Genomic DNA, 14,408 nt, shown 5'->3' with positions numbered 1-14,408 from the left:
ATTCTCCATTTTGAATAAATTTAGGGGAATCCTATTGGAGATGCTCTAAGTTGTTAATAAAGTTTACATGGTTACAATAACACCCTTAAATAAATAGCGTCACAAAAAAATCCCTCGTGTCAAAACACAAATTGACATGTATACACCTATATGAACACAAATTGACATATATAAACACTTGTGACAATTATTAACACAAATTGAACATATATGTGAACATTTTTGTAGCAAGTATGAACACAAATTGAACATATATGAACACTTGTAACAATTATGAACACAATTGAACATATACGATTTCTATTGTTTGTGACCAATGTCATTGAATGCACATTATCTTTTACATAAATACCCTTAAGCAATTATGTTCACATATGTTTGTGAAATTACATATTTAATAAATTAAATTTATTATATGATTAATCTCAACCCTTTATTTTAAAATTCAATGTTCTTGATTAATTCATAAAGTTAACATATACAGGGCCTAATCAAATAAGAACTAATTAGTTTGTAGTAACCGTGAGGTCCAATCTCAACCACAAATCAATAGATAAATACGGAAAATTATAATTTTGGTAATTTTGAATTAAAATTTTAATGCAAGAACATTTTGGGTATTTTAAAACTCTCATCTCTCCTCTCTTCTCTCTCCGTCTCCCGTCCTCCGGTCACCGTCTTCCGTTGATACCACAATGGTATCACAATGTATCATATATGTGCTTGGGTATCACACTGAGGTCGTTTGTGTGGTTGATCGAAGATGTAATACAATGGCATCACAATGCATCTTATATATGTTTGGACATCACACTGTGTCTTTTGTTTAACAGAGTCAATATTTTCAGGTATCACAGTGGTATCACCGAAGGATGGTGGCCGGACGACGGAGAGAGAAGAGAGAAGATAAAATACCTAAAATGTCCTTACATTAAAATTTTAATTTAAAATTACCAAAATTATAAATTTCCTAATCTATCTATTGATTTATGGTTGAAACTGAACCTCACGGTTACCACAAACTAATTATTTCTCATTTGATTAGGCCCCTATATATACACTTCCCTTCTTTTCTAAAAAGACTTTTTACTCTAATTCTTTTGCTGCTGCTTGCTATTTACCAATCTTTGTTCTTCCAATCTTTGTTCTTCTTATTCGATAGGAGTCTTCAAGAAACAACCACTCTATCCTATGATTAAAAGATAGATTTACATACATCCCAATTCTCCAATACCCTATTTTCGATTTTGATATATTGAGTTCATTTTTTTGATTTTATGCTCTTTAACACTATCAAGAAAGTTTAGAAAGCAATGGAGTTCTACAACATTCATTACACTTTTTATGTTGGTGTTCATAGATGATTGAAAGAAAAAGTACTTTTATCAAAATCCTAAGTGATGTCACACATAAAATTCAAATTTACCATCCAGAATCTACTTCCCTAAAAGATGCTCAAGGGCCGTGTACCCAAACCTTATCTGATAAACGTTTATCGGCAAAAGGTAACACTTTCAATTAACTTAGCGGATAAGATTTTGATCCATTAAAACGGCATCGTGTGCAACAATTTATCCAGTAACCTCTTACCGGGTAAGACTCTCGGTCCTTATCCTCACTCTTACAGGATAAGATTCTCAATCGTTGTCATGTTTATCTGATAAGGTAAAGTGACGCCGTAAAGATAAGCTTTTAGTAAACTTGCCTTAAAAAGAGCCCTCCAATCAGGAGAATAATAAAGTGTCACTCACTCCATGGTTCCTGTGTAGCAATTGGTATCAAATGGGATCTTCATCTCTAGTTTGATGGTTAAGATTGAATTGGTTGCATAATAAGCAGGCTGCATACATAACTCTAAAACAAAGCTTTTTCTCAAGAAGTTCTTAAAGGGCTCGTGGGCCTAGCAATATAAGGGTTCGTTTCATCAAAGATGAGAAGTGTGTGTACGTTTTGCGTTATATAAATATATGCTTCCAACAGAACATAAGAACTTACTAATAAACTTAGGATCTCGACTAGAATGGTATATACTTTCGTGATCTACCAGATTCAAGTAAGTACCATCAGTGCCCCACAAGAAGAAAACGTAAAAGAAGGAGAACGACATTTCTCCTCACACAAATTGGGCGACAAATCACTAAAGAAAAGAGTGAAGTTAAGTACCGATAGTTTTGAAGTCACTGAGGCTGTATCTCCTGCAAACAGGTTCAGTTTATCTGCATAAGTAAGCCTTCTGGGAGACCGTAAGGCCAACATAATATGGTCAGAGGTTTCAGAAGGTCTCTTGAACAGTTCAAAGAGTCTTCGTGGAAACATATGTTCTACCTTTACATACCATCCCTATACACTACTTTCAACTGGGATATACTGGGTTTGTTTGGTTTGGTAAGATGACCTGTCAGGTTTTGACATCTTAAGGGGCCGTTTACTAAACACTTACCGAGTACGTGCTTACCAATTGAGCATGATGAGGACCAAAAATCTTATCCAGTAAGAGGCATAGCAAGGAGCGATAGTCTAACTTGGTAAGTGAGGAAAAAGACGCTTACCCGGGTTGAAGAAGCTTACCAAGTACCAACAATCCATTTTGATAGCCGAGGATATTACACGACAAGGTAAGCAAGGGTGATTTCTTTTGTCGCTAAGCGTTTGGTAAATGGCTCCTTAGTCTTATTGTTGTCATGACTATAGAACGCTTTCTTCTTCCCTTTCATATAACTCTCTTATATATAGTAAGAAAAACCTATCTTCATAAGAAGGTGAGAAAGGGTGAAGGTACCTTCATATCGTGTGTGAAGGTTTGCTGTGAGGCCTCTGAAGATAATCTTATATTATGTGAAGGTCATGTTAAGGCTAAAACCTTCAAACCATATAACCGTATAAAGGTACTTTCACTTTCTCATGGAAATAATAATTTCTCATATGATCCCGACTCTCTATATAGGGAAGGGTTCAAACATGAACACTCTTTTACTATAGTCCATCACATGTGATACTAAATAAGAGAAGTAGACGACCTTTGGTGTGATCAATGTTGCGGGCCAAGTCGCCCACACACCACCATGTCTTGCATGTATTATCACATGTTATAAGGGCGTTCTCGTGTTTTCATAAAATAAAGGTGTGCATATATTAGGTGGGTGTTAACACGGGAAAACCTTCATTTTACAAAGACACGAGTTAAGGGATCTGGTGGTGTGCATGTTGACTTAGCCCGCGTCTGATTTACTATCACATGTGATTGACTACATTATCACATATCATCAACTATAGTAGATGGGTGTTCTCACGTTTTAGTAAAATGAAGATGCTATCCTTTGAACCCTTCCCTGTATGTGTGTGTGTGTGTGTATTAACAAGATAGTAGAATTTACAGCAAAAATTTAAAGGTATAGCCCGTTTCAAATGAGATTCATTGTAGAAACTATATCTAAAGCTATAAAACATGCTCGAACCCTAGAGCAAAAATACTAAGCAGTGATTAAAGTTTATCTTCTGTAATCACAATCGATACCTCTAAGAAAGATTCGGAACCTTTGATTGCACCCACGACACTATGTCCTCCCTAGTTGCTACAAAAACGCCTGCTTTTTCTTCACTCTGCCTAAATGGTACTGAAAGCCTATTCACATGTGATTCAAAGGCATTCGCCAGCCCTTGAGAGAACTTATGTGTTCCTGCACCGGTGCTGGCCGACAGCAACTCTGGCAGCGGTTCTTGGCGGCTAACCATCGCGGTCAAAGTTCCCACCCATTCTTCAAAAGCTGTGTGGGCTGCACCCACTGATAGTGACCGAACATTCAAACGCCATTCTTCAGGAGTCTTTGTATGTAATCCAGGGTACAATCCGTAAATGGTTCCCATGTAAAGAAGCTCGTGGGCTCTTTCATCAAGATTTCTTTTTCGACAAATATCAATCAAACAATTGCAAAACGGCCTACGAGCTTCAACTTCAGTGTTGTTTAGGATCTCCTTAAACTCCTCTTTAATCTTCTCAAACCCGATTTTGGATTCTTCCAGTAATTTCACAAAGGAAACCAATCGCGGGTTAGATTTTTGTAAGCAAGAAATGACTTTGTCCAAATCATCGCCATTTTCACAGTAAGATACAACAGAAAGCAAGCATCCACAGAGCCTATCATCGGGACGAATACCTCTTTCAATGGAGGTTTCAAACACTTTTACCAAATCATCCATTCGTTTAGCCCTTCCTAAACACTGAATCAAACACGTGCATCCCATAACGTTAATCGCAACATTCTCAACCGACATTTGATCGAATAAACTCATTGCTTTTTCTACATTCCCACCACTTCCATAGATGTTAAGCATGGCTGTATAGCTCCAACTATCCGGTTTACAATGTTGAGATCCCTTCATATCTTCAAACAATCCTTCGGCTTCTTCCTGTAGACCAAGATCAGCACACATACTTAGTAAAGTATTGTACAAAATGAAATCCATAGGCCACCCATTTGATCTCATTCTCTGCCAAAGATCTAAAGCGTCTCTAGCCCACCTCGCTTTCCCATAAATCTTGACCAAAGAGGTGAGCGTTTTCGCATCTGGAGAAATACCCGCAGCCACCATCTCTTCGAACAAACTCCTAGCCAAACCAGGCTTCCCAGCCTTGCCCATTGCTTCCAATAACGTATTGAAAACAACCAAATTCGGTTTCACCCCAAGAGACTTCATTTCTTGCAAAACATACCGTATACCATCGTAATCGCCTGCTTCGCCAAACATCTTAGCTAACACAGCAAAAGCAATGGCATCTGGTGTCCAACCACTGGCTCTCCCCCTTTCATACAAACTCATCACCTCCTCAACTTTCCCTAATTTAGCATACACATCTAAAACAGCAGAGTAGGTGACCTCATCGGGCATCAAACCCGTTTTGTACATTCTTTCGAACCATTCAACAGCCTTATCGAAAAGATTGGATCTTTTCGCACAGGTAATAATGGTGGAGTATGTAATGTTATCTAATTCAACACCATCAGTAATCATTTCATTAGCAAGATCTTCAATAAGCTGAAACTGCCTTCCAAACCGCAAAGACTTCATTGTAACATTATAAAAGATAGTTTCCATAGGAAAAGAATCTTGGGTTTTAAGCCAATTAAAGAAAATCATCGTCTTTCCCCAGGGTTTCAAGCTATTAAGCACCAAAAGTGCATTTTCTCTAGTGGGCGGATGTGGGATTTCTTCAAGAACTTTCAAGAAAGCATCTTCACTGTCTTCACACTCATTAAGCCTCTTGGAAAACAACTTAAGGTCTCTAATTTGGGGATTATAGGAATAAGTCTTTCGCTGGTGCCTTTGAAGGTTAAGAACAGAAGGTCTAGGCTTTGTGGGGTTAACCCAGATGGATTTAGGTTTAGTCAACAATTGGGTGGTGGTTTGTGGGGTGTCTGAGAGGGTGGTTGTGGATAAGGTTTTAAGTTGATCAGCTAAAGAAGGGTTTTGCTTCTGTGGGTCTTGTGATATATCAGGGATTGGTGGCTTTTTGGAGGAATTACAGTAGAAAAATGTGGATTTATTTGGTCTTCTTGAAGAGATGAAAGTGAAAGGGATATGGTGATGATGTTTTAGGTCTAAAGAATTGGGAATGGTGGCATAATAAGAGATATCAACAGCAGTGAAGAAAGTAGAAGCCATGGATGGAGGAAAAGATGTATTTTGAACTTACAGTTTCAATGGATGAGCCATAAACCCAGAAGCAAAGCTGCAGAGACACAAAGGAGGATTGAAGAAGGGTTTTGTCGGGGGAGTATATGGGGCTTGTGTTTGTTTGTTTGGATATTTTTCATAAAACGTTATCCCAATTTCAATGAATGCGGGTTTTCCAATTTCCAGAAGAATTTGGGTATAAACTTGCAGAGAATTAATTAAAATACTTATTTTTTATCTTTTAAAATAAAGAAAATAATCATAGTTTCTAATTGTTAGTTTTATAATTTATGGAGGAATCAAAATGCAAGAAAAAAAGTAAGTTTCGAAATCAGATTCGAAATTACGATGATCAAATATATAATAAGTTAATTTATGTTGTCAAAAATGATGGAAATATAAGCTTGGAGCATTGTGAGAAAATAAATGTTTGGGTGAATTACACCTTTGGTCATTGTACTTTGTTTTGGCTTGTAATATTTATTAAGTACATTAATGGTTCTCATTTCATGTTTCACACAGCAAATTTAGGTTTCGAGTTAACACCATTAGCTTAGTGTTCACTAATGCAATTATCTGCCCCTCGCGTGAGGGGAAAATTCGTCTTTTACACATCTTCTCCCACACCCTTCCTTCTCAATTCAAGAACCCTGATTTCATGAAACATAAATTTAACCCCCCACTACCACGAGGGAAATTCCATTAGGAAACCAAAATTAACTAGGGACCCGAGAATCGTCCACAGTGCACCACGTATCCCTCTTTAGGATGATTATGGAAATGTTATTCAACATGAATAACACATTCATGATTAATATGAGCATGTGAATCATTATGAATCGCATATTCATGGAGAATAATACGTCCATATTTCTAAATGAATATGTCACATGTTGCATTGTGGACGGTTCCTGAGTTCTTAAACAGTTTTAGGTTTCTAATAGAACATGCCCCCCATCACCACTCTCACAAACACAAATAAGTGAAATCAAAACCCTATATCACCCACAAATCCAGTCAAAAAAATCTCAAGACCATAAATAAAAAATTTGAGATACAAAATGACACACTATAAATTAAAAACACAAACTCCAAATCCTTAAAATCAAGCCCTAAATCAGACAATGGGTAGAGAATCATACAAACACCCTAACTAAACATGCAACCATTAGTGATCACCTTATGTTTCATTGATGTGGAAGACATAACAAAGAAAGAGGGAAGGGGCGGTGGTCGGTGATGGATGGGTTTAAATTGTGTTCCATATAGAGATCGACGCTATGATCGGATTTCATCAGATGAGGAGGGGGTGGACACTTGATTTGACAAAATGGATGCCGACTCTTTCTAGAAACTTTTATCGTGGAGATGGTGTTCGACTTTCTTCATAGAAAATGTGTATATTCTTTCATCCCACTAGAAGTAGGGCTGCATATGGGCTGGGTTGGCCGGGTTGAAGGAATTTGAAAAACACAAACCAATGTTTGTGGTTTGAAAAATCTCAACCCAACCAAACCTAAACCATGCGAGTTGGGTTGGTCGGGCTAAAAATTTGGTACATCATTTTACAATATAGCTAACTGATTGTGCTTAAATGAAGTATAACCAAAATGAGAACGTACAAATAAGACCAAAAATTACATAAAGAATATTTCATGAAGCTTTCTATTAAGGCAAACAATTACATATGTATCATGTACTTCATTTTCTATGTGGTAATAGTGCATATGTATGTTTATGCATGCTATAAGAGAATGTTGCAACAAACTCAACATTCAAAGAAGAAGAACAAGAACCAATAGACAATTTTGTGCACTTAAAGTTGTAGGTCTTCGAAAATATGTAACAAACTCAAAGAAGAAAATTGAAGGTTCATGAAAGTAAAAAATTACGATTGAAATTACATATAATAATGAACAGAGCTAATTACGGGTTGGTTTAATGTCTAATGTGCGTATATTAATTAAGGACTATTAAACCCATGTTATAGAAATGCATCGGGTTTGTCGGGTTGAATTAGGTTCAAATGACCCTAACCTAATTCTGACCCAATACCCATAGTTTAAAAAGTTCACAACTTCATTAGGTATTGAGTGTCTTCGAGTTGAGTTATTACTGGTTAGGTTGGCTGGGTTGATTAGGTTAGTTGAATAACCTAGGGAGGGGTTTTCGTCAGAGAAAGAGGAGGGGAGGGGTGGTTTCGCCTTAGAAATGGTAGGGGGATGGTTTCGCATTAGAAATTGGGAGGGCAGCAGGCAGAGCGAGCATTGGGGATTATACAATATTAATTATTATTTACATATGTGTATATATATATATATATATATAATATAAAATACCGCTAATTTATTTATATATTTAAAAATAAAAAATAGAAGTAAAAGGACCGATTTTCCCTTCATGTGAGGGGCAACTGATGCATTTAACGAAGGGAAAATAACAGTGTTAACTCATATGACTAATCTGATATGTGAAACACAAAATAAGAACCACTAATGTACTTGGTAAATTTTAGGAACCAAAACTAGATAGCAGCCAAAGTACAAGGACTAACTATGTAATTTACTCTAAGAGATTTTAAAGTTAAATAACAATTTTTCAAACATATCTCCAAAATGGTTGAATATTTTAATATTATACCTTTTTAAAATTGAAAAAACTATTAAAAGTTTAATATAATTTTTTTTGAAAATTTTGACTGTTTTTTTCTATATTTTACATAAGTTAAAGCAAATATGTTAGAGATGTTCTTACTTCTAATTGATTACATTGCGGATAACCTTTGATATCTGCACTTACCTACACATCAACTAATCGCACAAGGTTCATAAGTTCTATTTAAAAAAAACCGTAACACCATTAAATCAATTCCAAAATTAAAATATAGCATAATTAAAGTTTAATCTACCTACAAAAATATTGAAGATGATGGTGTGACGACCAAACAACAATGGTGGTGGTGATTTTGTCGGTCCAAACACACCGTCATAACTACCAATCCTTCAATTGGCAAAAGGCAGGAACAGTGGACAGAAGCTTGATTTAGCAAAGATATTATCAATTAACAGATATTTTTAAAACAACATTAATTAACATATTTTAGGTAATTGATTTCTTAAATAATGCTAATAAAAAGATAGAAATAAATTATTATTCAACATAAAATGAGAATGAAACAAAAATACGTTTGATCCAAATTTTATTTGAATAATGGTTTTATTTATTATGTTTTCTTTAATAATATATTATTTATGAATCATGCTTTAAATAAACTTGTTAAAAACTTTATGATTTAATATAATCTATTTTAGGAATACTTTGTCTACTTCAATCAAAAGTTATATTTGCTAATCAGTATAACATGATAATATATCAAGTTTCAAGAGCACAATTGGTTGTTTAATTTAGATGTTTGAGAGTGTTTTCATTTGCATGAAAAAACAACTACTCAAACACATATTTATCCTTAAACAAAAGAGCGAAATGGTCCGAAATATAACAAAAAAAAAAAAACGTTCATATAAATGTTCCAACTTTTAAAAAATCTTAACCAGTAATAACCAATTGGGCTTTTAGTAACTAGTTCTAGGCTTCAAGTCAGCTTATACTTCTCTAATTGTATATGTCATAAATTTACGTTCACTGCAATTTTGAAAAATACTTATACTTGATAATGGATTCATGTTAGGACTGAAAATCAGAGTTAAATTGTATTCGTCTTAAAAGTTAATTTTGTTTATAATGGTAATAAACATCGTGTTTGACTTTTTTGTTATGTTTGACTTTGACTTTCAAGGGTTCAAGTTTGACCTTACATATAGTCTAGTCTTAGGTGGCGTTTGTTTTTTAAGAGGTTCTGAAGTCTGAATTCACTTCTGAATTTTAAGAGGTGGTTCTGAAGTCTGAATTCACTTCTGAATTTTAAGAGGTGGTTCTGAAGTCTGAATTCACTTCTGAATTTTAAGAGGTGGTTCTGAAGTCTGAATCAGTCAGACTGTTTGTTTTTACGTCTGAAGTTTGAAATCTGAATCAGTCAGACTATTTGTTTTTACGTCTGAAATTTGAATCTTTATAAACACGAACAATCGTGAGCTGTTGACATCGAGAGCATTCGAGAGATCGAGAGCTTGGACGGAGAGGCAGTCAAAAAATCGTGAGCTGTTGACATCGAGAGCTAAGAGCGAGACTTTGGAATCAAGAGCTGAGAGCGAGATGGCGATGGAAGAGCGAGATGGAGATGGAGAAATCGAGAGTTGAGAGCGAGATGGAGATGGAGAAATCGAGAGTTGAGAGCGAGATGGAGATGGAGANAGATGGAGAAATCGAGAGTTGAGAGCGAGATGGAGATGGAGATGGGATGCGGCTCTGAAATTGATTTCAGACATAGGATTCCCACTTAATTTTAAGAGAACGGTAAGAGGTAAAAAAGCTCTTAATTTAAAAAAACAAACAAACAATCTGAAATCACTTATGTCTGACTGATTAAGAGTTAAGAGGCAATTAAGTGAAAATTTTAAAAAACAAACAGGCCCTTAGTGTAATTGTTAATAGGAGCTCATTTGTAATATCAGTTTACGTGTATATAGAGTTTGACCAATCTTTGGAGCTTTGACTATCTCTTTTATCTTCTCTCAAGTTGTTATTAAAGATTTTAAATGTGCCATTGATTCTTAGTGATTACTTGAAGATTGATCATGTAAGTCGAGACCTTATTAGTTCTAAAAACTAATACGACATAAGTAAATCATGATGTCTCATCAAACAATTATCGATTTTATTATTGATTACAAGCAATTGATTTTGATTTTGATTTCCTTTACCATTATCATTTAAAAACAAATTTTTGATTCTTCCAATCACATGAGCCTCTTTTCAGAGTTCAACCACCACCACCACAAATTCAAACACTATAAACAAAAACAACATAAAAATGCAAAACCTACGCTATCATCACTTAGCAAATACATCCAAATTTAAAAAAGAAAATACAGATAGTACATTGCATTTATTTTATTTACTTATTAAAATTTGTATTTATTTCGTAATTTTGTTGCGTATCATTAAAATATAAAAATCACTATTATTTATAATATTTTAAATTATGATTTGTCTTGTAACAAGCTAGAAACTTGAATTAGATTAGTTTTTTTTTTTTTAGTTATGCATTTATCTTTTACTGTGTGTTATAATTATATATATATGAGTATCTTACTTATAATAATATGCTATATTCATTGTTTAGACATAATTGAAATACCCTAAATTGATTGACATAATTGAAATGTCCATATAAATTGAAAGGTTCAGGGTATGCTTTCCCTTGACAAATAAATTGAAGAGAAAATAGGGTTTTGATGTGAAAGGCTTTTGTATTAAAATTAGATAGAGGAGGAGTTGGATTCGCAATCAGAAGACAAAGGAGTCAGAGTTATGGAGAAGTAAGTGTGTCGAAAAAGATAAGGTCGAGAGCTACGTTGAAGGGTTATTTTTGATTTTTGAAGAAAAAAGAAACCTAATTTTACTGATAAATAACAAAATGATATGAAAGTCACCTTACACTTACATCAACAATATTAGAGTAAGCAAATTGCCCCTTTTTTAAAATGATGATACCAATTTATATGTGGCATATTTCAAAACATGAACTGAACTCCTTACATGGAGATGAGTGGAAAGGAAATTGTGGTCTCATCAACTCTAGAAACTCTTCCGGTATGCAAGATTTCACAAGTAATTATAAAAACAATTCATAGTAACAAATTCAGACCCTCAGCCATTAAGCAGGATGCAGAAAAATGCTTGGTTGAATTCATTAATACATAAATCTTATTTTTCATCCCATTATCAATCCCCTTCATTTGAGTTCTATAAACCTACTCCTAGAATGTGCTTAAAAATAAAGATATAATTGGATATAAAATAAGCATAAACAAGAAAGCTGGATCATAACCCAATAATATGGCATTACCTAATCATCATCATAAGGGCAAAACATGAAAAATCTCAAATATCCCAAGATTTCTAAAACCAGCAAAAGATCCAAGATCAAGAAATATCAAACATGTTTCAAAATCAAAATCAAAATTTCCAGTAACGACTGCAACAAACATCCGAATAATATAGGCCACTCAAACAAACAAATTAGGCCTCGAAGCCTTGTATGTGGTTTTGAGCTTTCTAGTTGGAGGTCTAACCTTCTTGAACACCAATGGGAACTTGATCTTGGAGTTATGGAATTGCTTGGTTGACTCCCTCTTGCAAAGCTTGGCAGGAATGGTGGCAGTCTTGATCACTTGAATACAATGGTGACGAACCCTGTGACGAGAAGCCATCTCGGTGTACATTTGCTCAACAGCACCGTTTAGGGTAGTGTCCCTGTACTCCTTGTACATGTTATGGTATCCGGTCCTTGATTGATACCTCAGCCAAATGCCGTAGTTCTTGATTGTTGTTGGGTTTTTCTCAAAAATCTGGTAAAAAATAGAATAATCACCTAAAGATTAAAAAAACCAAACAAACCAATGCATATCCCACCCACATGAAGACAAACCTTATCTGTTTCCCAAGAACACAAATCACATGAACATATATAATCAAGCTAAATGAATAAACAAACCAAGAGCAACAAAATGAAAAAAGTAATCACAACTAGCAAGAAAACTCCAGCACAGATATGAAAATAACAAGAGGAAACCACAAGCGATGAAAAAAAAATCCAATGTCCATTAACTTCAAAAAAGATGCAAACAGTTGATAAAAAACATTCCTGCTCCTCTTTAAACTGTCTTAACATCCTCATAAGAAACGATGGCCAAGATAAAAAAAAAACACATCATGTGGCTCTGCCATGTTTTCATGAGCAGGTGATATGAAACTCCCAATGGCAGAAAAGGAATGCTACCTCACATTTATAACAACAGGGTGCATTAAAAATAAATCTAACAGGTGTAGATGATATACCATGAAAAATCTTGAGTAAACTGCATGGATTCAAAAGACTAGAGCTAAATAAAACTAAACAACACGACTTCATACCCTAGTAAATTCTAGCTATTACAACAACATGCTAACCAGAAAATGTAGAAACTAACACTTTCATGCAACATACTCCATGTAAACATTGTAGGCAAGTGCTCTATAGTATCAAAACCTAGACAATTAGAAAAAAGAAGTGCTCCAGCAAAAAAGGGTTATTTTATAATATAAAGTTGCCTAAAACCCTAATTGCAGTGTTATGTGGAATTGCATACAAGCACAACACCAACTAGTTTTAATTTAGATATTACAAAGACAAACAACAAAAACCAGCAAACCCAAAATCAGTAAGTCATATAAAACAAAATCATTACAATTACGGGATCAAGATAACATAATGATGGTTTTGCAACAAGAAATAAAATCAAAGTATAGAGCACTATGTCATACAATAACAAAGTACAATAACGAGTTTTGGACCAAATTCTGATCATGCTAACAAGGATTTCATGGCAATTAAACTATGACTATAATTGCATCACAATCCATAAATAATATCAGATAGAGTGTGGGCTTTACCTCGTTGATAGCAAGCATCTGACCATTGCTCTTCTTGACTTTCTTGAGTTTCCTCAAAAAATACCTGATTTTCAACAACAAATTAACCAATTAATACCAATACATCAAGACCTTCGTGTATTTTCCATCAAAAAAATGAGAACACACCAAAACTTGCTCTTAGCACGGACTTCATTGGTGGCCCAGAGCTTCATGCGATAAATCTTGGGATGCTCATCCGACTCCGTCGGCAGGGCTCTACCGACGACCTGAAACTGATGAAACTGCACCAAATACAACAAAAATACAATAAACTTCCATCATTTCAGTAAAAAACCACAAATTAGATCCCAATTTACTCGATCTATAACCATTGAACAGAGGAATAAGGAACCAATTAAACAAAAACGAGAAGAATTAAGAGATGTGATGCGATTATACGAACCTTGTAACTCATTCTTATGAGTCCTTGAACGTCGACTGCTGGTGGTCGTGGGTGAGGCGCTACCGAAAGGAGTTTAGGGCATGAGATTGGTATATAAGTGAGCAGAGACGCTAAGAGAAGAACCCTAAATCCTGGACTGGACTGAAACATACGGCCCACCCAATTAAAATAAAGCCCATTTCAATCTGGTCGGCTTTGGTTTGTTCAAACCCATTTTTTTTATAAATTATTAATATATTAATTAAATGTTAGTAAAACTATGAAAATACAAATTAATATCTTTAAAATTAATTTAGGAAGAGTTTGGTTTGACAAAATATTTTTGAGAAATTTGGATTTTATTAACCTGGATATCCAACTCGTTATGCGAGCCGATTAATCTCAGAGCGACCAACCTGCTTTGCAGATCGTCCGGAGTCACCGCATTTGAAATCTCTTTTATATTTAGTTTGTAGAATTTAAGATGAAATTGAATTTCATCTTTTATAAATGATTTATAAAAATAATTAAATTATCTTTTATTAATTGGTTATTACGAAACGAATGATTTTTAATATTTTTTTAGAACATTATTACAGATAAATCCTATTAAATCTTGTGAAATAGTAACTAACTCCATGTGATTTCTAAATTTAATGTTTGTGGGGTTTTATTAGAATCTCGGGAATTTAGTTGTAGAATTTCCTTTAAACCAAACGAGGGATTGAAATGAAATCAAATTTTAGATTCCATCAAACCCTATAAATAAGATAGGTCC

The 14,408-nt window shown here is 34.6% G+C and overlaps 2 protein-coding genes across 2 annotated transcripts; both read right to left on the bottom strand.

Moving 5' to 3' along the window:
• Positions 1 to 3,361: 3,361 nt before the first annotated feature.
• LOC112526595 (pentatricopeptide repeat-containing protein At5g46580, chloroplastic) lies at positions 3,362 to 5,835 on the bottom strand. The gene has a single exon (XM_025136943.1). It carries the CDS (start codon positions 5,659 to 5,661, stop codon positions 3,517 to 3,519), a length of 2,145 nt encoding a protein of 714 aa, XP_024992711.1. The 5' UTR covers positions 5,662 to 5,835; the 3' UTR covers positions 3,362 to 3,516.
• Positions 5,836 to 11,603: 5,768 nt separating this feature from the next.
• On the bottom strand, positions 11,604 to 13,723 carry LOC112526543 (60S ribosomal protein L18a-2). Its single transcript, XM_025136872.1, has 4 exons — positions 13,652 to 13,723; positions 13,375 to 13,490; positions 13,228 to 13,291; positions 11,604 to 12,143 (listed from the first exon to the last, which is right to left on the bottom strand). The coding sequence occupies exons 1-4, from the start codon at positions 13,661 to 13,663 to the stop codon at positions 11,802 to 11,804; spliced, it is 534 nt and encodes a 177-aa protein (XP_024992640.1). The 5' UTR covers positions 13,664 to 13,723; the 3' UTR covers positions 11,604 to 11,801.
• Between the last annotated feature and the right edge of the window lie 685 nt (positions 13,724 to 14,408).

This window comes from Cynara cardunculus (genome assembly GCF_001531365.2).
Source record: "Cynara cardunculus var. scolymus isolate 2C chromosome LG 14, CcrdV1, whole genome shotgun sequence".
Classification (NCBI taxonomy): Eukaryota; Viridiplantae; Streptophyta; class Magnoliopsida; order Asterales; family Asteraceae; genus Cynara; species Cynara cardunculus.
This window is presented reverse-complemented; position numbering and strand designations above follow the sequence as displayed.